The sequence below is a fragment of the Tachyglossus aculeatus genome, chromosome X4, assembly GCF_015852505.1.
Source record: "Tachyglossus aculeatus isolate mTacAcu1 chromosome X4, mTacAcu1.pri, whole genome shotgun sequence".
NCBI lineage: Eukaryota > Metazoa > Chordata > Mammalia > Monotremata > Tachyglossidae > Tachyglossus > Tachyglossus aculeatus.
In genome coordinates, this window is record NC_052098.1 from 24,249,458 (window position 1) to 24,274,846 (window position 25,389).

At 39.3% G+C, this 25,389-nt stretch overlaps 1 protein-coding gene across 9 annotated transcripts in view; it reads right to left on the bottom strand.

The window, feature by feature from the left end:
• The window catches only part of MPDZ (multiple PDZ domain crumbs cell polarity complex component), a 160,162-nt gene that overhangs the window by 80,620 nt on the left and 54,153 nt on the right, over nt 1-25,389 (bottom strand). For all 9 annotated transcript variants that reach the window (XM_038769591.1, XM_038769588.1, XM_038769586.1 and 6 more), the window contains exons 9-18: nt 23,821-23,935; nt 21,972-22,060; nt 21,149-21,344; nt 19,405-19,494; nt 15,716-15,816; nt 14,100-14,246; nt 9,429-9,581; nt 7,371-7,559; nt 4,886-5,095; nt 1,975-2,091 (exon numbers count right to left, since the gene is read on the bottom strand). In XM_038769591.1, the coding sequence (XP_038625519.1) occupies nt 1,975-2,091; nt 4,886-5,095; nt 7,371-7,559; nt 9,429-9,581; nt 14,100-14,246; nt 15,716-15,816; nt 19,405-19,494; nt 21,149-21,344; nt 21,972-22,060; nt 23,821-23,935 (1,407 nt within the window). The remainder of the gene's footprint in view (nt 1-1,974; nt 2,092-4,885; nt 5,096-7,370; nt 7,560-9,428; nt 9,582-14,099; nt 14,247-15,715; nt 15,817-19,404; nt 19,495-21,148; nt 21,345-21,971; nt 22,061-23,820; nt 23,936-25,389) is intronic.

Here is a 25,389-nt window from a genome sequence, read left to right on the forward strand (position 1 = left end):
CACACCTTCTCAAAGTTTAGCTGCCTATAACTGAAGTCTCTTCATCCTGGCATACATTTCCTTCAATGTATTTGTCCTATTTTGCCCAGACTCTGCATCACAAAAAAAAAATCATTGGAAACTATAAGAGAATAAGCCTTGCTGACAACCAATTGGGCACAAAGAGTGCTAGGTATTGGGGTGAGATAAATATGAATTCAATCAATTCACTCAAATGTTCAAATAACTTTTCATTATCTATCAACAATGAAGGGAAAAATACAGACAAAAAGTGTCCTTTATGTAAAAAGCAACCTTATAAATGGCAACAAATATTTTTCTTAGTTTACCTTTTGGGGGTCAGCAGATCCCTCCCCACAAATGATTATGATTAAAAGGGAACAAAACCAGCATTCTTTTTAATAATCTGGCTTAAACCATCTGCCTGACCAAATGAGTGTCAGCTCCTAAAACTGATTTAACATAATTGAATATTTTTAAATGGGCATTAGAAATTAGTTACAGGAGCAAAAATAACATAAATTTGTAATTATTAGAACTCCTAGTTATGAAGTACAAGATTTTGTGTTATAAAGGAACTAAGAATGTTTCTTTAAATGGGCATAATGAATGGTTCAATTAGCTAGTGGTAACTTTCTCCATACAGTGAAAAGTGGAGACTTTCACTTCATTTTTTCTGAAGTATTTCAAATTGGAAATAGAGCTGAGAAATAGCGGGCTTTATCACATGGACTATACTTCATGTCATCAAAGTGACTGTATGACAGCTACATCCCTGCAAAGTAGTGTGGAAAGGTGTATGGGTCAAAATTATTTTCAGAGTGTTGCAGGAGACCAGAAAATAAATTAGTTGCTGAAACTAACTTGAGGGCTTGTGTGAGGTTCCTGGGTGCCATTTTGAGCAATGCTGTTACAATACAATGTTATCTACCCTAATATGCCCCCATAGTAAATTATACCCAGGGAAAATGGCTCAACTTCACTCATATTTATGCACTTGTATTACTGCATCAATGACTAATTTCTCACTCATCTCTTTTCCCCTTTGGTACTGTAAAGGCTTACTACCATTCTTAATGCAAATAAAATGACCAAAACATCATGACAGCCCTTTTGGATCACATGCCTGAGAAATCTGATACTGATTTTTCAAGCCCTTGTTCAAAAAATAAGTGACTTTAGCATCTAGAATATGTTGTTGGGTACATACAGTAAAGTACTGACAGATTTCAAACCTAACCCTTGTCTTAAAATTATTCCTTAAGAGGAGGATACAGTGCACAAAGGATGCTAAATATATTGGAACAGGCACTTTCCTTAACTCAAGAAGATTTGTATCAGACAGTTTCCTGGGAAGAAAATGTGACATATAATTCAGAGCATTATTTGAAAGTCCTATCTACTGGTTCTTATAAAAGGTTTTATATCATAATTGCAATATTTGTGTCTTTGCTTATACAAAAATGGCATTTATCCTTTTCTGGTAACTGTTTCCTCTTCAATCAATACAATAGCACATAATGTGTGCCTTCTTGACTTCAGGTATTTTTAGTATACAATGTGTCGCTGTTTGTTAGTAAAAGTTTGGATAATTGACCAACGCAGTAGTTTGAATACTTCTAAGTGCTAAGAAAAAAGTAATAGCACTGCATAATGAGGAGCCTTTTATACAAAAGAAACATTCCATCAATTTTAGAAAGCTTGGCAGAAAGATGAGGGCCACACATTACTATAATGTGTTGGCGATTACATTTCCCCAGAAAACCGACAAATTAATTTTTGCAAATAAATCATATTCCTGGTCTTCAGCTGCAAGAGCATAAGGAAGGAGAGGGTGTTCTTTTAAGTAATTATGCTGAATGATTTAAAAAATATGAGCAGAGAAATCAGGCAAGAACTTTAAATGCCAGAAAGGCAAAAATAATCAACAAAAAGGGGTTTTGAAAGAAATCTTGGTAAGTTGCGGCCACTAACCAGAGCCAACTCTGCATGGAAGAGGGCTGCATCAGCTGGCCCTTCCTCCTCAAATGACTGGGCAGTGTAGAAAAAGGAATCTTCCTTAGTAGAAACATAACCTTCTTCTGGTGAAAGCTGCAGAGAAAATGAAGCTCTGAGTTGTAGTGGCCAAAGTTACATTGAAGAGTGAGTATAATGGTTTGGGGAATTTTGCAGTTAAAGAAATAGTGAGCTAGAAAAACAAGAGATGAGGTCAATAAAGAATTGGAGTATTAAACATAATAAATATGAATCTTTCAAATTTTTTTTATAATTCAATAGGAATAGACCTATAATAGTCTGGAAATTTAGACAGAGTCCTGTCCAATTGTTTACTGTACTTTTTTTTTTTTTTTACACAACTGATGTCAATACTATCATGTGATCAACTTTTTGTAATCAGTCATGTGTCAAACAGTGTGGTCAAGTAACAAATATTTCTAACATTACAGAATACTGCCATTTTCATTCATGAGGATATTTTTACATAATACAGAAGTTTGCTTATAGCTTGGGAACAGTTCTACAGAGCAGTTTAAACAAACATCAATGTTTCTGTACTTCAAAAAGATGTCAGGCATCTTACAAGTTACATTATATGTGAGCATTAAATTATTTTTAATTTTAAACGACTTTTTGAAGAAGATCTGTAGTCTGAATATAAGCAAGGAAGTGAAATGGAGAGCTGAATATAGATCTGGTTCACTTAGATGAGAAGACAGAATCTCATCAGAAAAAGGTTTCTGTAACGTATTGTTTTTATGACGTTTGACCTAACAAAATTGATCAAAATCAATGCTGCTATTTATATTATTTTGTCAGCAGCTTAAACCAAAGGATTTCTGGTTCTCCTTTATAAGACATTATAAATGACTTATTTTCCCCATTACAAACACAAGTCTCCCCAAAATAACCTAAAATTGTAGGCAGCAGGTGGCTCATTTTTAATGTAAGGAAAATTGAGGACTTCTCACGAGCTCAAATACTGTCAATTCAACAGAATATCAATTATGCAAGATGAAAAGCTGCCAAAATATACTGAGTAATTGAAAACTTTATTTAGAATTGGTGCTTTCTAGATTTTAATAAAACTTATTGATAATGTACACCAATGACTGACCATTTCTGGCATCAAAAGGGGAATCTCTAATGTGAGGCCCAAGTTTCCATTTTTTTTAGATTAAAAAGAATTACTGAATAATCCCCCCATTTATATAATCCAATTATTACTGAGTTAACATTCCACCCCTGAAATAGTTCATATATATTGAGAATTTATATATAACTGCAAAAAAAAAAAATCAAGCAGTGGTATTTATTGAGTGCATACTGTATGCAGAGCATTGTGCTAGGCACTTGGGAGAGTACAATACAATGGGATCTGGTAGACACAATTCCTGCTCTCAAGGAGTTTACACTCTAGTTACAAAGACAGACATTAAAATAAAGGAGAAACAGCAAAGTATCAGTATCTGTACATAAAGGCTGGGGTGAACATCCAAGTGGTTGAAGGATATAGACCCAAGTCCATAGGAGATGAAGGAGGGAGGAAGAAAAGGATGAGAAGATGAGAGGATAATCAAAGAAGGCTTCAGAGTGGAGATTATTTTTGTAGGATTTGGGATTATGGGGAGAAGGGACTACCAGAAAGGAGGGAGGATATGAACAAAGGATCCACAGCAAGAGAGATGAGATTAAGGTACACTAAGTAGGTTGGTGATAGAGGGGTGAAGTGTGCAGATGGAGTTTTAGTGGAAGATGAATGAGCTTAGATAGGAGGGAGAGAAATGATTGAATATTTTAAAATCAATCATATGGAGTTTCTATTTGATGCAGAGGTGGAAAGGCAAGCATTGGGTGGAGAGGGAGGGGTGGATTCTAGAGGTGTTGTGAAGGTAGAACTGAAGAATCTGGTGACAATCTGAATAAGTGGGTTGAATGAGAGAGATGAGTCAAGGACAACGCCAAGATTATGGGCCTATGAGACAGAAAGTTGGTGTTTTCAGTGATGAGAAACTCATGGGAGGACAGGGTATGGGTGGGAAGATGAAGTGTCTGTTTTGGATATAAGTTAGAGGTGCCAGTAGGAAATGCAAATAGAGATGTCCTGAAGGCCAGAAGAAATGTGAGACTTCAGAGAAAGAGAGATGACGGCTGGAGATGTAGATTTGGGGATCACCCACATAGGAAGACATGTAGCCCCCAAATAACCTAAAACTGACGGCAGCAGTTGCACTCACTTTGAATGTAGAGTACCCTGTAGAAGGGTCAGGGAGTGATAGGTAGATTGGGGAATCATCTGCATAGAGATAGTAAGTAGTTGAAGTTGTGGGAGTGATTATTTTCTCCAAGGGGGTGGGTGTAGATGGGAAATAGAAAAGTACCCAAAACTGAGCCTTGAGGGACTCTCTCAGTTAGGGAAGAAGTGGAAGGCAGCACAAGACATTGAGAAGGAGCAGCCAGAGAGATAGGAGGAGAACCAGCTGAGGAAAACACTGGAAGAGTAAAATTAGAATAGAAGAGAGCTAGAAGTAGTCAGGTATCAAGCAAATAAAAGGTGCTGTCCTGAGGAAGCTTAAATAACTGCCATATTATTACAGGAAACACTGCATGCAACTGCTTAGCAAATAAAGATATGGATACCTAAATTATTATTAGAAATTATCAGTTACAGACCTATTTTCTCTTTTTTGTTAGCTGTTTTTCAATTCATAAAAAATTCACTTCCTCAACCTAAAACTTCAGATTGATTTGGAAGGACTTTTAAAACAGCCATATAGGAATATTATATTATTATCATTATTTTAGATTATACACAAGACAGTATGAAAGATTTGGGTGACTTAAGTCTGAAAGTTAATTAAGTACTACAGCAAACTATAATACTTACAGGTAAGGGTTTTGCAACTCCAATTCTAACAGTTCCAGTAGGTGCCCCTTTCAAGGCTTGGACGGCTTCTTCAAGGCTGCCATTTTCCAAATTAATGTCATTGACAAACATAAGTCGATCTCCAGGAAGAAGTCTTCCATCTTGTTCAGCTACACCCCCAGAGACTAATGAGCGAATTACGATTACCGTGCTTGTGGGATCAACTGGGTCCTGATAGGTAAAAAGACAATGAAAAATGAGTTCATATTGTAAACAATGGGTACTCTGAATGAAGCTTAACAGTTCTCTGAAGTTAGAGAAAGCTCGAGGGCTTCTGCAGGACCAGCATTACAGACAGGCAGACCTCACTCAACTTTCCCAGGGCAGGTCGTTTCGGAGACATTTGCCAGGTTGGAATACCAGTGAGAGGTCCCAACGTGGGTGGATTAAGGAGAGGAAAAAATGTACTGCTCCTTAAACACTCCATCTTTTAGATGTCAGAAGATAAACACAGCAGAGGTTCTCTGCCCAAAGCTTCCAACTGTAAGCTTAATGCTACAGTACGTATAATTGTGCAACCCTATATTAACATATTTTATGCATGCAATAAAGGAAAAGCAATCTGTTACACACACACACAGAAGAAAGCAGTAAATTAGCAAATAATAATCATAATAGTATTTACTAAGTGATTACTATGTGCCGAGCACTGTTCTAATAATAATAATAATAATAATAGCATTTGTTAAGCACTTACTATGTGCAAAGCACTGTTCTAAGCACTTGGATAGAGACAAGGTTATCAGGTTGCCCCACGTGGGACTCACAGTCTTCACCCCCAGTTTACAGATGAGGTAACTGAGGCACAGAGAAGTTAAGTGACTTGCCCAAAGTCACACAGCTGACAAGTGGCAGAGCTGGGGTTAGAACCCATGACCTCTGACTCCCAAGCCCGTGCTCTTTCCTCTAAGCCACGCTGCTTCTCAGTAATATAAGTAATATAATTCATATTCTATAAACCCAAAATGATGGTGATTGAGGAATAAATCAAATTAAGATATTCCTGTATTGGTCCATTTTTCAAGTTAAAAGTGAAACAATTCTAATTCCTTTAGACTTTTTTATCTAATATTGTACAGTGAAATTTTTAGTAGTACATTTGCTATTGTTTCCTGGAAATTGAATAGAATAAAAAGTTGTTCTATACAGGCAAAGAATATGAATAAAAGAATATCTTATATTTAAAAATAAAAAAACATCATGCAATTCAATTTCGGCAGTCACGCATGGGCTAAGTTTCTAAACTCCTTGAGGACAGGGATTATGCCTAGCAATTCTATTCTATTCTCCCAAGTGCTTAGTACAGCATTCTGCACACAGTATGTGTTCAATACAGAGGATACGGCTCCAGAGAATAAGAGGGCATCTTGTCATATAATCACCTATGGACTACAACAGTGTTATCCGTGGCTTAGAGGGTTAAAGCACCTAGCTAGTAAACAGGAGACCCTGGGTTCGAATCCCAATGGGGCCTATTCTTCTCTCAGCCTTTTTCAGGAGGATATTTGTGTGTTTGTTATTCTTCTAGACTGTGAGCCTGTTGTTGGGTAGGGATTGTCTCTGTTGCCTAATTGCATTTTCCAAGCACTTAGTACAGTGCTCTGCACACAGTAAGTGCTCAATAAATACAATTGAATGAATGAATGAATTTTACCATTAGTTAACAAGTGTAGAATTACAGTTAAATCACATAAATTTACAGACTTCTTCCTTTTCTCATTTAGGCAAAAATGGAAACCAGATCAAATTAATTCACTTCCAAATGGTCATAACATCAGTTAGTTATATTCATGAAAAAGCATATACACTATGCTGAATTTTGACCTCATAATTCTCATTTTATTTATGGCAATATGTTAAGTGCTTACTATGTGTCAAGCACACTGTTCTAAACACTGGGATAGAAACAAGTTAATCAGGTTGGACACTATGTCCCATGTGGGACTCATAGTCTAAGTAGGAGGAAAAACAGGTATTGAATCTCCATTTTACTATTAAGGAGACTGAGGCACAGAAAAGTTAAATGACTTGCCCAAGGTCACACAGCAGACAACTGGCAGTACTGGGAATCCAGGTTCTCTGACACCCAGGCTTGTGTTCTTTTCATTAGGCCACACTGCTTCCATAGAAAGTAACAGACTTTTTTTTTAAACTTTTCAAGTATAACACCACCAAGTCAATAACATGAACTCAGAAGAATTGATGTGACTCCCTTTCAAATACGGTGTTAATGAGGAAAAAATACATATTTATCCACATTTTATAAACTTCCCAAATCAAATAGATAAGCACCAGCAGTTTTATTTATTTCCTACAATCGTACAGCATCATTGTCCATTTTAATATATCTTTCATCACTTAACTTGGACCTAAAAAAAACAAACCAGCTTGCAAATGATCGTCACAAAAATTACTGATCCTGATTTGATTGAAGAAAGATTATTACCTGATAATCTAATATGCTAAAACCAAGCCCAATATTCCCCTTTTCCAGTTCAATATTCTGAATGTCAGTTTCCCACATCGCTAAAGGGGATCCTTGCACTTCTTCCATATTCTGATTCACAGCAGTCAGCTCCAAAGTAGTATCTTCAGTCTCTGAAGACCCAAAGAATTCACCAAGGTCTACATGAGGCTGAAAAATAAAGGGACACAGGACTCCTATTTCAAAAGTTCAAGATCAAGAGATATGTGTTACCTATGATAAAGTCTTTCCATAAACACAAGTACAACAACCTGACAGGACATAGTAGCATAAAATTACCAAAATCTTCAGCTTCAGTTAATATTCTAATACTTGGATAAAGACAACAATGACTGGTTAACAGCCATGCTTTTAAAGGGGGGTGAAAGCTGAATTGTAAAGCATGACAGTTGAGCCGTAAAAGATCATTCCTAGTGGCTAAAGAACAGGATAATTAGCATATGCCAAATGAAAAGAACACAAGCGTTGCTAGGGCTCAGGGCACCTGTGTTCTAATCCCGGCTCTAGTACTTACCTGCTGTGTGATTGTGGATATGTCAAAAACATCTCTGTGCTCAGTTTCATCATTGTAAAATGGGGATTACATTCCTTTCTTCCACCCCCCTTTGACTATGGGCCTATGTAGGATAGGGCCTGTGTCTCATCTAATTATATTCTATCTACCCTAGTGCTTAATACAGTGTTTGGCATATAGTAAGTGCTTCACAAATAGCACAATTACTATTATAGTTCATGGTCTGTCTCATCCAGCCTGGGATTTCCAAATTCTGCCATCTATGTATCCATCTGAGTTTCACATGAAATGGAAAGTGAAATGGTGACTTGGGCTTTGTTATCCTTCGTATTTTAAGGTAATTATACTGGGGCTACTTCCTGTTTGTCTTTTATCCTGTCGAGCTGTCTCTGACCCATAGTGACTCCATGGATATATATCTGTCCCAGAACACCACACTCTCCATCTGCAATCATTCTGGTAGTGTATCCACTGAGTTTTCTTGGTAAAAATACGGAAGTGGTTTACCATTGCCTCCTCCCGCACAGTAAACTTAAGTCTCTGCCCACAACTCTCTCCCACGCTGCTGCTGCCCAGTACAGGTGAATTGTGACTTCTAACAGGTTGCCTTAAACTTGTTAGCCACTGCCCAAGCTAGGAATGGAATGGGTATGCATCTGCTTGACTCTCCCTCCTGTAGCCAAGACTGGTAGTGTACTGGAAACTCTCCAGGTGTAATCTTGAGAGGGGACTTCCTGTTTAGAGTTTACCTTTACCAAGATTTACACTTTCTACACTCAAAGACAGGACAGGCTTTGGGCACCAACTATAACCTTCCACTTCGCCCATTAGCCCCTATACTGAGAGCAGGTGGGCCCCTCAGTTTATGGTCACCACTGGAAATATTTATTTAGGTTCTTTCAGCTGCAAAATCCACATTTATGCATGATTTTAAAATAGCATGGCTCCTATTTATGACCTTGCAGTATGAAACAAAAAATTTCAGAGCCAATCCAGCCCTGGACAAAAGCCTCCTGATTGAATGCTACTGATGCAAGTTCCAGCCCTGCCTCCCTAGCTATATGTAGACCATTCAGAGAGGGGAAAAAACATTTGGGGTATTAAAAAAGTACAGTTCGATAAACTTCCTGCCTAAACAGTTAGCTTTATTTTGCTAGCCTAATTCTCAACATTTGGGTTTTGGCAAGACAGTGTGTGTGTGTGTGTGTGTGTGTGTGCAGGGAGACAGAGTTAGAAAGAGAAAAGCAGAGGAAATATCTGGAAGTTATACAATAGCATATGTAAAAGAGTGATTGAAAGCATGAATTCACACACCTTAAACACTAGGTGGGAAACCTATTAAGAAGACTAGGAGAAAATTTCCTTAGTCATCTCAATTGAGAAAATATTCCCCACTGTAATTACATTAGGAACATTGGGGAGTTAAATACTTACAAAAACCTGTCTACTTCTTAGACTTAAACCCACTTTATCCCAAAAATTGCACTGCTTTAGTAGCTACGTACCTTTTCAATCAGCTGGATGTCAGTGAGATCCAAACTATCTGAACCACAGGGAGCAACTGGACGACAGCAGACCATTGTCACCTTGATGGGCAGCTCTTTTAAAATGTTCACTACATCTTTGTGATTTTCACCAAGCAAAGATATTTCATTCACCTGTACAAAAATGTTACGGACGAATTTTGCCTATGAAAATGTTAGCTTATTATTACATTGATAAAGATAAATTCTAAGTTCCTTGGATTTAAATGGCAAGAATGACTGTGAATAGACATCCTTACTGGTCAGAAATTCACCAAAAGACACACTGATGCTACTGCTTCAGGTGCTCAAACGAATAACACAGGATTTGTAAAAAGTGGAGGCTCAAAGATATGGATAGGGAAAGTTTTTCAGCAGACTGAAGTAACTTGCTGAATACAATCCTGGATCTGATGGCATTCATATAGGAATCCAAAAAAACGATACTCTTCAGACATCTAATCTAATAGAGAAGCAGCATGGCCCACTAGATAGAGCACCGGCCTGGGAGTCAGAAGGACCTGAGTTCTAATCCCGGCTTCACCATTTGTCTGCTGTGCGACCTTGGGCAAGTCACTTCAGAGAAGCAGCGTGACTCAGTGGAAAGAGCCTGGGCTTTGGAGTCAGAGGTCGTGGGTTCAAATTCCAGCTCCGCCAATTGTCAGCTGTGTGACTTTGGGCAAGTCACTTCACTTCTCTGGGCCTCAATTACCTCATCTGGAAAATGGGGATTAAGACCGTGAGCCCCACATGGGACAATCTGATCACTCTGTAACCTCCCCAGGGGTTAGAACAGTGCTTTGCACATAGTAAGCACTTAATAAATGCCATAATTATTATTACTATTACTTCACTTCTTCGGACCTCTGTTCTCTTATCTGTAAAATTGGGATTAAGACTGTGAGCCCCACGTATGACAGGGACTGTGTCCAACCTGATTTGGTGGTATCTACTCCAGTGCTTAGTACAGTGCCTGGCACCTAGCAAGTGCTTAACAAATACCACAATTATCATTATTGTTCCAAGATATGCATGCGTTCTCCATGTATGGAACACTAGGAAGATACCACAGGCCCCCAAAGATGTCACCGCATTTATCATTTTCAAGAAGAAAAGGGAAAGAGTTTATGATAGAAACTAGAGGAGAATCATCCTGCTTTCCATCGAAGGCCAGATTTTAGCCAGAATCCTTAACAGATGACTAAAAACAGGATTAACAGTGAGTTACCTGTATCTCAATGTGGCTTCAAACCTTAGCACAGCACTATGATTTTCGCAGTGTGACTCATATAGGAGAGTTGCCAAGAGCAGCACCAAGACCTCTACACTCTGTCCATTGCCCTCAAACAAAACATTGACACCAACAGGCCAGGGCTCTGGAAATTTGTTAGGTAAATTTAGCCATCCTGAGAAATTCGCCAAGATCTTCAGGCATGACACATTTGGTAGACTGTAAATTTCTTGTAGACAGGGATCGTGTCTACCAACTCTTCTGTATTATATTCTCCCAAGTGTTTAGTACAGTGCTCTACACACAGTAAAATGCTCAATATATATAATTGATTGATAGTAGTGGTATTTATTGAGCACCCACTCGGTACAGTGCACTGTACTAGGTACCTGGGAGATGGCGAATAAAAAGTGATACACTTCCCTCCCCACCAGAAGCTTACACTCTACTAGGGGAGAAAAAAAAAAATATTTGCAACTCATTACCAGAGCCAATCAGGGCTACATGGTCCAATCCTTGTCAATCTATTCTAGGTTGCCATGCTTGTGGATACAACAAATGAAGAGTCCAAATTCACTTCCAATACAATGGGAAACTCTTCCAACTCAACAGTCCATGAATATTTATAAAATTCTTTGAGACAGTGTGTCAGGAATTGCTTTATACAGAAGACTCTACAGTAGAGGTACACATGTAAAAGGACACGTAAACGGTATGATTTGTTCTGCAGATATGGCACAGTGCCATGGGCTGCATAAAAAATCTGAACCGTACCAGCGCATATTCAGAAAATCTCCAATTTTTTTGAATGAGTTTTCTACCCCTGCTGCCTCCACTTCCTCTCCTCCAACTCTCAATCAATTACATTTACTGAGGGTTTACTGTGTGCAGAGTACTGTTCTAAGTGCTTGTGAGAGTACAATATATCAGAGTTGGCAGAAATGTTCCCTACCCATAAGGAGCTCACAGTGTAGAAGGAGACAGACATTAAAATAAATTCCAGATATGTATATAAGTGCAAAGGGCGGGGTGAATAAAGGGTACAAATCCAAGTGCAACTCTCTTTCACCTTCTGCAATCTGGCTTCTGTCCCCTTCACTCCCCCAAAACAGCCCTCTTTAAGATCCCCAAATGATCTCCTTGCCAAATCTAATGGCCTCTACTCCAACCAAATCCTGTTTGACTTTTCCACTGCTTTCAACACTGGAGATCACCCTCTTCCCCTGGAAACATTATCCAGCCTTGGCTTTCCTAATGCTATCCTCTCTTGGTCCCCCTCCTATCTCTGAGCACTCCTTCTCAGTCTCTTTCACTGGCTCCTACTATGCCTCCCACCCTCAAACTGTGGGGGTACCTCAACATTCAGTCCCTTCTACAACCACTCCCTTGGAGAACTCATTCACTCCCATGGCTTCAACTACCATATCTTTGCCAAAGATTCCCAAATCTGATTCTCCAGCCTTGATGTCTCCCCTTCTCTGCAGTCTCAAATTTCCTCCTGCTTTCAAGGCCCCACAGACACCTGAAATTTAACATGGCCAAAATAGAACTCATCTTGAGTTCTAGCGTGGCTCAATGGAAAGAGCCCGGGCTTTGGAGTCGGAAGTGATGGGTTCAAATCCCGGCTCCGCTACTTGTCAGCTGTGTGACTTTGGGCAAGTCACTTAACTTCTCTGGGCCTCAGTTACCTCATCTGCAAAATGGGGATTAAGACTGTGAGCCCCACGTGGGACAACCTGATCACCTTGTATTCTCCCCAGCGCTTAGAACAGTGCTTTGCACATAGTAAATGCTTAATAAACGCCATTATTATTATTGTTATTATTATTATTATATCTTCCCACTTAAGTACTGTTCATCCCTGACTTCCCCTTCACTGTAGACAACACCTGCATCCTTCGTCTCACAAACCCATAACCTTGGAAATATCCTCAAGCCAGCTTTGCCACTTGTCTGCTGTGTGACCTTGGGCAAGTCACTTCACTTCTCTGTGCCTCAGTTACCTCAAATGTAAAATGGGGATTGAGACTGTGAGCCCCATGTGGGACAGGGACTATGTCCACCCCAGCACTTAGAAGAGTGCCTGGCACATAGTAAGCACATACATACCATAATTATTATTATGACTATTATCGCTCTCAATAAAGCCACACATTCAATCTGTAACAAAACCCTCTGGATTTCACTTTCACAACTTCTCTGAAATCCGCCCTTTCCTCTCCATCCAAACTGCTACCATGCTGATCGAAGCATGGTATTACCTTCCTTGATTACTCCATCAGCCTCCTCACTGACTACCCTGCATCCTGTCTCTCCCTTCTCCAGTCCACACTTCACTCTGCTGCCCAGATTTTTTTGGAAACACCATTCAGTCCATATGTCTCCACTCCTCTTGTCCAATTCCAACGGTTGTCCAACCACCTCAGCATCAGACACACACTCCTTACCCGCAGCTTTAAGGCACCCAGTCAGTTCTCTCCCTCCTACCTAATCTCGTTGATCTACACCAACTCAATCCACACATACCAATCTACTCTCTATTCGTCAATCTCATCTATCTCACCACCAACCATTTGTCCACATGGTCCCTTGGGCCTGGAACTCCCTCCCCATTCACATCCAACAGTCCACCACACTTCCCACCTTCAAAACCCTCCAAAAATCACTTCTCCATTAAGCAGCCACCCCTGATCGATCCTTCATTTCCGCCCTTCCCCTCTGCATTGACAAAGGCCAAGAGGGCGTGATAGAGCCACAGTGAAGTATAGTCACAAAAAATGAGATGTAACAGACTATTCAGAGACCACAGCAGCTGACAGGCAGCAATTGAGAGTGAAGTTGCTCTCCTTGAGCAAAACCTTCACAGAGATCAGGGTGCTAAAAGACGTACTCAGAAAAAGAAAGAACTACTGTGTGAGACAAACCCATTAATGCAGCAAGGATGCATCCTTAAGTGCAAATATACAATGTGATAGTGTGTATTGGTCACTGCTCAACATTTTTAGCCTCACACATTAATAGGATCTCACCATCACTACCATAATATTCAAAAATGAAAAACAGCTGGGCAAAACTCTTTCAATGGCACACTTCACAAAAATGCAATGTTGTCCCTCCCTTGTCTTCTCTCACCACTGTAGAAAAGATGCAGGCACAAACAATATTAACGTACCCTCTTCAACACATTTTACATCAGAACGTATGATTTAGTTATCCCCAAGGTATGTTATTTACTGAAATATATATATTCAAAGAGGGAAAGTGCCAAATACAATCTGACAGACCCAAGATTGTTTATCATACTGTGACATTTCAAAATTTTACTCTACGAAACGAAAGTGCAGACCATTTCTTCATAAGCACTTAGTACAGTGCTCTGAACATAGTAAGCTCACAATAAACACCACGGATTGATTTCTTACTTCCAATAGTTCATCTCCACTAAATAACTTTCCATTATGTCCAACAGGGCCTTCTGGGAGAACAGATCGGATGAAATGATGTCCCACAGTTGCTTCCAAACTGATTCCCAACCCGCTGTTCTCGCTGAATTTATTCACTTGGGCCACCTGAAAAAAAGACACACTGATATTTGTAAAGTGTATATTTGTAATCTTTGTCATACACAAAGTACCCAAGCTTTCGGGATGGAAAATGTGAGAAAATACTGCTCAAAACTTCTTAGTTTGTTTTAAAGAGCCCATATAACCATCAATTACTTGAGTCAACACAAGATCCAATAACAATGGAAGCTGAAAAGGTGCACCCAGCTGTTGCCTCACATTCTACTTCTCTAAGGGTCAGGAATGTTGTTAGCAAACACTTTGCAGATGAGAGGTATTCCATAAGAATTATGGATGAATGGAAGGAAAGATGAAAAAAAAATCAAACTGGGTTGTACCTATCCCTAGGAAAACTGATGACCCACACTGTAACAGAATAGCTTCTTCAGCAGAAATGTATTCCAAATATGGCTGCCCACACTTTCTCATTTTTAAGCATATTACAGTTACCATTTTACTCAAGTGCCTGGCAATCTTTGCACATTTCAACGTAGGGGCTCAGGCAGCTCCTAAAATGACAAATGGGGCCAGGTGTGCCAAAAGTGACAAAAAGGAATGAATAATAATTAGGAGGACAGAGTTCCTGCCCTGGCTGACATCTATAATTTCATGGGTAGTATTCAGCTGCCATTTATCCATTACAAACCTTGCAGAGGGGCTACTGTGAATAAGTTTTACTTGCCAGTTAAGATTATTTGCTTCTTCCATGTCCCAGAAATTGACAGCCAAGTAGCATTTAAAAAATTATCCACCCCAGGTTTGGTGCAACCTTTACTACTCAGCCCCAAAGAGTAGAAGGGTAGAATTGATTGTACAGGGATGCCAATAAATGGGTGAAGGAGTTAAAGTAATCTTCATTTCACCACAGTGCTGGGGGTATCACATAGCAAAGGGAAAGTAGCAAACAAAATGTTTATAAGAGAAGATGATACAGTGATGAAGATGTCAAACAGGTTATGTAGTGAAGAAGGGATGGGGCAGTTTCCCTTGAAATATTAGACATATTCCACAACTTTTTTAATACGTCAAAGGCCTTTCATCATCTTCCAAACCTGAAAGTCTTAGGACTTGTGACTCAATCAAGAGCTGCATAAACTTCTGGTTACCTACTCATGGTTTGAGTGAGGTTCAAATAATGTAACAAACTTTTAAACTTGTGAACCTTGCAACTGCCAGGCACTGGCATTTTTCATATTTTGTTTCTTTTCATAGTCTTAAGCAAATCAGCATTTCAAACCTTAGTCCTCCCAAAAGGCTGCGAGTATTTTTGTCACTGTAGCCCAAAAACATTGATAATTGGTAAAAAGTGCTTTATGCTGGCTTTTCTGTTTTAAGAATAAATTGAATGTTAAGAATTATCCTCTAAAAAATAGGGAAAGAGTCATACTATATATTTAAATGTAAATATTTACTGTCAAAGCTATCATACTAGTAACTCAAAGACTTTTTGCATTAGGAAATACTGATTAACATACCACTATTTCATAATTAACACCCATAATTCTTTGCCACTTCTTCCGCAATACTTCTTCTTCCCCTTCTTCCTGTTCATCTTCAGTTGATGTTAACTCATAGCCTAAGATTTAAACAAACATTTGATTATAAATTCCCACCCCCTCCAGTGTATAAGAAGTTAACTCTGATCAGAACTCATCATTTCATCAAATCTTTTATGAAAATGAATTTCAATAAAATTTCCTTCCTTGTGGTAGCCCTTCTTTTGGAAAGATAATTTGGATGGATGGCTCAAGAAAGTATAGTTAAACCTAGAAATAATTATGAAGTGTAGGCGGCTTCTTCCCTTCTGCCTTTCAGCTCAGTCAGGGTCACCCATACAAAAAAGCCCTCTTTCAATCCCACAGCCCCCTCCAGTTATCCCTCCATCTGCCTTGTTCTAATTTCTACCCAAATTATTGGAACAGATTATATACACCCACTACGTTCAATACTTTTCCATGAACTCTCTTCTTGACCCACTTCAATCAGGTTTTCGACCACTTCATTTTACTGAAATTGCACTTTCAAAGATCACCAATGACTTCCTTTTAGTTGATTCCAATGAGCTCTATTCTGTTCTGCTCTCCTTGATCACTCAGCTGTCTCTGACACTGTGGACCACTATACCCTCCTCCCTCCTTATGTGGCCTTTGTTTTCCTGACAAGACTTTCTTGGTTCTCCTTACCTCTCTAACCGCTCATTTCCAGTCTTGTTAAATGCCTTCTCTTTCTTCTTGTAGTCTCTAATATTAAGTGCTCCACAAGGCTCTGTTCTTGGTCCGCTTGTTTTCTTTTTCTACCCCCACAAAGGGAGCTCATCTGCTCACATGGTATCTCTTACCACCTTTATGCTCAAGACTTCCAAATCTGTAGACTGTAAGCTCCTTGTGGGCAGGGATCAGGTGTACCAATTGTACTGTACTTTCCCAAATACAGTAGCAGCGTGGCTTAGTGGAAAGAACACGGGCTTTGGAGTCCTGGGTCATGGGATCGAATCCCTGCTCCGCCACTTGTCAGCTGTGTGACTTTGGGCAAGTCCCTTCACTTCTCTGTGCCTCAGTTCCCTCTTCTGTCAAATGGGGACTAAGACTGTGAGCCCCACGTGGGACAACCTGATAAACTTGTATCTATCCCAGCGCTTAGAACAGTGCTTTGCACATAGTAAGCGCTTAACAAATGCCATCATTATCATTATTATTATTCCCAAATGTGTAGTGCACACAGTAAGCTCTAAATACGATTGGCTGATACATCTACTTCTCCAGCTCCGATCTTTCATTTTATCCAAAATCCCACATTTCCTCTTGCCACTAGGATGTCCCATCGGCACCTCAATCTTAACATGTCCAAAACTGGACTCTTCATCTTCCCATCCAAATTCCTTCCTCCTCACAACAAAACATTCCCATCTGTAAATGACACTTTGTTCTCTCCCTCCCAGCCCCAAAGCACTTATGTACACATCTGTAATTTTATTTATTTGTATTAATATCTGTCTCCCCCACTGTAGACTGTGAACTTGTTGTGGGCAGGGATTGTCACTGTTTATTGCTGTATTGTACTTTCCCCAAACACTCAGTACAGTGTTTTGCATACAGTAAGTGCTCATTAAATATGATTGAATGAAAGAATGACACTACCAACCGCCCAGTCCCAAAAGCCCACAACTTTAGTATTGACCTTGACTGCTCACTCTCATTCAACTCTAGCTTTCAACCCACTATTAAATCCTACCAGTTCTTAATAATAATAATGATGGTATTTGTTAAGCACTTATGTGCCAAGCACTGTTCTAAGTGCTGATATAATGGTATTTGTTAAGTGCTTTCTGTGTGCCAAGCACTGTTCTAAGCACTGGGCTAGATACATGGTAATCAGGGCTCACAGTCTTAATCCCCATTTTACAGATGAGCTAACTGAGGCACAGAGGAGTGAAGTGACTTGCCCTAGGTCACACAGCAAAAAAGTGGCAGAGGCAGGATTAGAACCTATGACCTCTGACTCCCAAACCCATCTTTTTTCCACTAAGCCATGCTGCTTCTCTTACTACATGACACTTTTTGAACCTGCCCATTCCTCTCCACCTAGACTGCTCATACCTTATCATATTACAGCTGGACTACTGTGTCAACCTTCTTGCAGTTTTCCTGGCTCAGCCTCTCCCGACATCTCTCTATTATATCTGTTGCAGACATCATCTTCTTGAAGTATTCCTTATCTCATCTCCCCTCTCCTCAAATCCCACCTATTTCCTTCCACATCAAGCCAAAACTCCTCATGATCAGCTTAAAAATTCTCAATTTACATCTGCCCTCATAACCTACTTACCAGATCATTCCTCCCAAGCTAACCATTGCCATCCTAAATAAACCTTTTCTGCACTCTCCCTCTATTGCCCCATCTCTCGTCTCCTATTCCATCAACCAATCACTGATATTAACTGAGCATTTACAGTGGGAAGAGCACTGTCCTAAGCACTTGGGAAAGTACAATAGAATAGGTAGGCATAACCCCTGATCAAGGACCTTATTCCTGTACAAATTCCTCAAATGGGTTACATTCACCAGACATATCCATTTCCTCCCCTCCAACTTACTTTCTTGACCCTCTAAAATCCAGTTTCCACCCCCTTTCCTTCACCTAAGACTACTCTCTTCAAGTTTACCAATGTCCTCCTCTTGACAATCCCAATGAAATATCAGGTTGTCCTATGTGGGGCTCACAGTTTTAATCCCTATTTTACAGATGAGGTAACTGGCACAGAGAAGTGAAGTGACTTACCCAAGGTCACACAGCAGACAAATGGCAGACTTGGGATTAGAACCCACATCCTCTGACTCCCAAGCCCGTGCTCTTGTCACTAAGCCACACTGCTTGCAGCATGGCCTATTGGAAGGAGCATAAACCTGGGAGTAAGGGGAACTGAGTTCTAATCCAGACTCTACCACTTAATTGCTATGTAATCTTGGGCAAGTCACTTCTCTCTGCTTCAGTTCTGTGATCTGTAAAATAGGAATTCAATAACCGTTCTCCCTCCTACTTAGACTGTGAGCCCCATGTGGGATAGGGACAGTGTCCAACCTGATTATCTTGTAGCTACTCCAGCACTAAAAACAGTGCTTAGCCAATTGAAAATACTTAAACACACACACCACAATTCTTGTCATCATGCTCAATGTACCTCAATCCTATTTTGCTGCCAACACTTTTCCCATGTCCTTTGTCTGGCCTGGAACTCCCTCCCCCTTCATATACACTGGACCACCATTCTCTCCAACTTCAAAGCCTTATTAAGCTCACAAGAGGCCTTCCCTGATTAACCCCTCTTTTCTGACTCACTCTTCCTTTTATACGCTTAGATCTGGACCCTTTCAACGCTTGGTATTTACCCCACCCTCACTCTCACAGCACTTATGCACATATTCACAATTTATTTTCATTAATGTCTGTCTCCCCCTCTAGACCGTAAACTTGTTACAGGCAGTATGCTTACTACAGTACTCTACAGACAGCAAGTACTTGATAAATCCCATTGATTGATAGAAAACACATATAGCAAGGAACTAATTATCCTCTAGGCAATCTCTTTAACATCCATATTTCAGGTTTTTATATAAGTTCTGGAATATTGTTTCTAAATTTATTTTTTTTTAAAAGGCACAATTACCTGGCAGTGTTGACTTATCTTCCTCTACAACTTGGACTTTGCATTCATTTTCCTTCAGTGATGGAGAATCTTGATCCTTCTCACAATTTTCTGAAAAACAACAAATCAATATGGTCTTGGGTTCAGGTGCCGGTAACTATATTTATTACATTTACACGAAAATTTTCAATTGGGTTTGCTAAACATTCATGTTCAATGATTTCATAGTAAAACCTCATTTTTTATCCTCTGAAAATTTAAGGTTTCAGAAAGCATAAGGCACAAACCTAAGATGTTCATATACTCATACTGGAAGGAAAAGAACATTGTCTAGCAAAGAACATCTTACACATGCATTCTTATTGTCTTTTGAGAACTTAGAATTTTCAGTTTCATGCCAAGTGTTCTTTAGTCCTTTAGGTCATCTGAGAATCTCTGCATTCTACCCTAAACTTATACTTTGGGATCATATTAGTGATTGTGCATAAGGAGAGATCAAGGAGGCTCTTTTCCAACTTCATCAAGAAGTTTAATCCCATTGCCAAGAGCAAGTCACTCCTTTCAGCTAACTATATCCCAACACAATATGTGGAGGTCTTCTCTGGAAAAATGAAGCAGCCCAAATATTCAGATAATTCAGGACAAAAGATAGCTCAGGAAAATATTTCCTAAATAAGGGAGATTTTAACTTTGGATGGGGAAGTAGGGAAAGGCTTGAAACAGCTAGATAATCAAGGGGGAGGTGCATTATGGGGAGTGAATTGATTTATAAACCTGGACTTAGATTTCAAATTGCTGATGAATGAATGAATGAGTGAATAAAGTGAAGTCGCAGAAAGGCAGGCTAACCTATCCAAGGCCAAAAAGACTCAGAGGTACAATCAGGGACTGAAATAAAGCCACCCAAGTCTTCCAATCATGGCCCAAGTGTTTTTTATACACTTTTAAGTCCCCCAGTTTAAGATACCCTTCACAATACTTCAACTAGGGTTGATCTAAGGGTTCTGGGAACTTGAAGCAGGGATGGAATTGGTGATGGGGCAGGTAGGGGGTTTTGGAGGAGCTGAAGTTCCTTCACTTCTGCTACTCTCCCACCTAACTCCAAAGCCATGGTAGGTACCAGTTGGATCCAAGCCAATTAGTGCAGCACATCTTTAACTTGGATCCAGGAAGGAGAGTAGCATTGTCCTGGGCAATCACTAGTCTCATTGTAACCCACACTGGTCCAATAGAGTAACTGGTTCCTAGGGCAACCTGGGCATGTGGGGTGCAGAGCAGCTGCTCCACTGTTGAAGTGTTAATACAGTCCAGACGTCACCATCTATCCTATTTATCTCCATTTTCCTGTGTAGGTATGAGTACGCAAATAATTGTAGTAACCATAGTATTTGTTAAGCATTTACTATGTTCTAGGCACTTCAATAGTTGTAGCATTTATAGCATTTATTAAGTGTTTACTATGTTCCAGCACTGGGGTGGACACAAGCAGATTGAGTTTGACTCAGTAGCTGTCCCACATGGGGCTCACAGTCTTTGCCTGCCTTTTACAGATGAGGTAACTGAGGCATAGAGAAGTTAAGTGACTTGCCCAAGGTCACAGCAGAAAAGTGGCAGAGCCAGGAATAAAACCCAGGTTCTTCTGATTTCCAGGCCCGTGCTCTATCCATTAGGCCACGCTGCTTCCCAGGCTTTCATTTGGCAGCTCTGTATTAGGAGAAAACCCAATCAGGAAATGTTACTTTAAAACCAAACTGGTTTGAGTTACCTTTGGCTACATTTGTTTCCAGCGAAGAAAACACCACATGTTTTGCAGCAGTTGCAGTTCCGTCCTTGTCTGGCTGGCTGTGGGCTTCTTGTTTAGTCCCTCGCCTCACCAAAGTGAGCCTAACAGTTTGTCCTGTCTGCCGCAGAACCTCAACTGCTTGCTGATTGGTGTATCCCTGAAGATTTGTGCCATCCACCTGAAGGTGTAAAACGGTATGTTAACCATTAAACTAAAATATTTCAATGTTTATATATCTAGGCATTTACCTTCCCACTTCTCCCTTCCTTACAAAACCTTCAGACTCATAACTGCTTTCTTCTAATCAATCTTGAAAAGAGCGAAATAATCTACCTTATACATTTGAAGACTTTTAAATCTTTTCAGTTTACCGGTATTGATGGCAGAAACCAAATCTTATGCAGTATTAAAAGCAGCTTGGGAGATGGTGAGGTACTTTGCCACACAACCCTGTAGAAGCTTCATTTACCTTAGACAATTAGTGGACAATACAGAGCTAACAAGTCATAACCAAGAACACAAAATACTACTTTTTAAGAAACAAAACAGGAAACTTACATATGCATATGTAGTCTTATAGTGCGACCTCACAAACAGAAAAGGCAGCATTTTTACTTTTTGAATCAATACAGATATTGGTATGTAATTACTGGTCAGTTTTGGCCACTGCTAGGAGAATTTTTTTTTTTTTAACAACCCCAAAACACAGCAATAAAAACATTGAAAATGAATACAGGGTCTTCCATTTACTCTACATCTTCACATGTAGAAACAAAATCTCAAAAAGGAATATGTGCCTACTTACTGCTATAATTTGGTCACCGATGTGAATCCTTCCATCATGTTCAACAGCACTACTTTTAGTAATGCTCTTCACAAATATACCTGAAGGTTCTGTAATTTTTTGAAAAAAAAAAAGAAAAAAAATCACTGGTGGAGACTTTTCCCATTTCTATGCACTGAAATTTTAATATGTTTCCACTTGGGTTGTAACTACAAAAGAGTGGGGGAAAAGCTACTCAAATGTTTCAGGAAAAAAAAATCTCCTGCCACTAAGTGTAAAAAAAAAAAGTTATTTTTGTCTAATATATCTAATAGTAATCAAATTCCTGAACTGGTTACTTAAATTTCTATTGTATTTCTCCATGGAAGGCAAAGTCACTATCCCTTGAAACTGTGACTACTTTATTTTAATGAGATGTAAACGGATGGACAGTTGGTGATAATGTCTCTGGTCAAACTGAAACTTTGATGGAAGACAGTTTAAACATAGACAAAAGAGTTTTCCAGAGTCAGTAGTCATGCATAGATTTCTGATCATATGACCCACTACTAAAAAGCCCTAGATGGTCCCAGAACTAGAGTCACCACACAAATCCTGCTTGATTGAGCGATCAACAATTAATGGAATATACATAAATAAAGGTTAAATTAGCTAAAAATCTGTCTTGGGGGTGAAGATCAGATTGCTTGGAGATTCAATTCTGTGTTGAACCATCCACCATGGCAAGATGGGGTTGCCAGGAGAGCCTATACTGATCACCTGAATAAAAATATTCTGAAGCAATATATCTGTAGTAAGCAGATATATTCCTTGCCCAAGACACTGCTTTCCAAATATCAAAGTGAAAGAGATGCCCAGTGAAAGATTTACAGTATGGCATTCATATCCCTTGGTTCCAAAAAATCTCTCACCAAAGTTGTTTTGGCCAGTGACACAGAGATAAAGGGAAAGTAACCTCTCCTCCCCATTCCTCTACCCCATTCCCCATTCCTCTACCATTTCTGTCTCCCTCTTTTAGACTGTGAGCCCACTGTTAGGTAGGGACTGTCTCTATATGTTGCAGACGTGTACTTCCCAAGCGCTTAGTACAGTGCTCTGCATACAGTAAGTGCTCAATAAATACGATTGATTGATTGATTACCCACTTTTATTAAAACAGTGCTTAGCACATAGTAAGTGCTTAACAAATACCGTCATTATTTTATGCCAGGTTGTATGCTTGCTTGAATTATCCAAATTATTGTCTCAACTCTCTACTTCGCAATGTCATACCAAGCAGAAACAAACTAACCTAACCTATAGCCAAATTTAACAGGATATTGTGTCTAAATTAACAATAATAATTGAGGCATGTTACGCACTTACTATGTATCAAGCACTGTACTCAGTGCTGGGTAGACACAAGATAATCAAGTCCCACATGGGGCTCACAGTCTAAGTTGAAGGGAGAATTGAATCCCCGTTTTCCAGACGAGGGAACTAAGGCATAGAGAAGTGAAGTGACTTGCCTGAGGTAAAGCAAATCAATCAATGGCATTTATTAAGCATTTCCAGTGTATAGAGCACTGTAGTAAGCAGATATAGTCCTTGCCCAAAATAAGTTTACAGTCTAGAGGTCACACAACTGGTGAAGTCTTCATAAGAACCCAGGTCTTCTGACTCCTAAGCCTTGCTCATTCCAATAGACCACCCAGTTTCCATCTATATTAATATACACATGGAATATATTTATGTATTAAGTTACATTTTAATTTGGTTTACGTAAATATTTTAAAAGCTTCTAGTTCCCATGGAACCTCTTAAGCTACAAAAACATCATGGCAAATAGCATACAAAAACTATATTATAAACATTTAATATTAAACATTACCTGAATGTTTGTCTCCAATGTAGCCAGCAATAGTTATTCCTAATCCCTGGATATTTTTGGTGAGCTCCACATCAAATTTCTCACCCTCTCCATTTTTCTCTATAGGAACCTCCACCTATATATTTTTTTTTAAATCCAGACAAAAAACAAATCTTCAAGAAGCACAACATCACACAAAGACCGCAGCCCATAGAACAGAGCAGATGCCATCCTTATGTAAAAATAATGCCATAAACACATATAATGTGCAAGTCAAGGGGGCAATCATATGTACTTCCAAGCATCCTATTGCAACTCTCCGGGACAGAATCCTGGGCTATATGGAGCATAGGTCTGACCCCATAATAGTATTTTTTTAAATGGTATTTGTTTAGAGTTTACTATGTGCCAGGCACTCTACTAAACACTGGAGCATAAACAAATTAGTCAGGGTGGACACAGTCTCTGTCCCACGTCAGGTTCACAGTCATAATCCACATATTACAGATGAAGTAACTGAGGCCCAGAGAAGTGAAGTGACTTAATAAAAACAATAATAAGGGTATTTCTTAAGCACTTACTATGTGTCAAGCACTGTTCTATGTGCTGGGGTAATTACAAGGTTGGACACAGTCCCTTTGTCCCACATGGGGCTCACAGTCTTATTCCCCATTTTACAGATGAGGTAACTGAGGCACGGAAAAGTGAAGTAACTTGCTCAATTTCATACAGCAGATAAGTGGTGGAGCCGGGATTAGAACCCGGGTCCTTCTGACTCCCATGCTCGTGCTCTATCCACTAGGCCACACTGCTTCTCATTATGAGTTCATTACCATTTTACTATTATAACTGAAAGAAACTTGGGCCGAACATCCCTTTTTCATCTAAGATCCAGATCTCATCAATACTAGCTCAGTTCAATCTGTGAAATAAGTGCTTACTGAAAAATGGAATAATTAAGAGCTAATACATTTAATATTAGCCAATAGATGCAGTAATGTAGTTAGTGCAACTCAAGTTAGTAAAACTGATAAGCTTCAGTAGATTTGACTGTTGTGCCCAGGTTCAGGATGGGTAATGTAAACTTCAGTGCCCTTGATTTACCATGGCAAAGTTCAGATCACATGCTATCTGACCTGTACTTAGATTAATTTTTGTTTTTTCCCCAGATGAAGTCAAATCCCTACTATGAGCCACTGACACTTAGACTCAATAGACTGCAATGGTATGGAAAGCTTTTTTTTTCGTCTTTACACATAATTTCCTCTGAAAACTTAGCAAAAGTTTAGCGTTTAGACAATTACAAGAAAATGACAGGATGAAATCTGGTTCAGTTGAAACAAATGTGCTTGCTATTTTTAATAAGTCTTCTGCAAGTGCTATTTTAGAGAGTGGCAATTTGACTATCAGATGATTTCAAAAGACGCACCATCTCCAAAAATGATGATACACACAAAATAGATTTTTAAGCTTTCATTACATCAAGTGGTTTTGGACAAAATCCATTTATTTATTGCTGAATACAATGTTTTGTTTACCACAGAAGAATGCCCTTTAAATGCTTCCCCAAACAATATTTCTTTTGTTGCA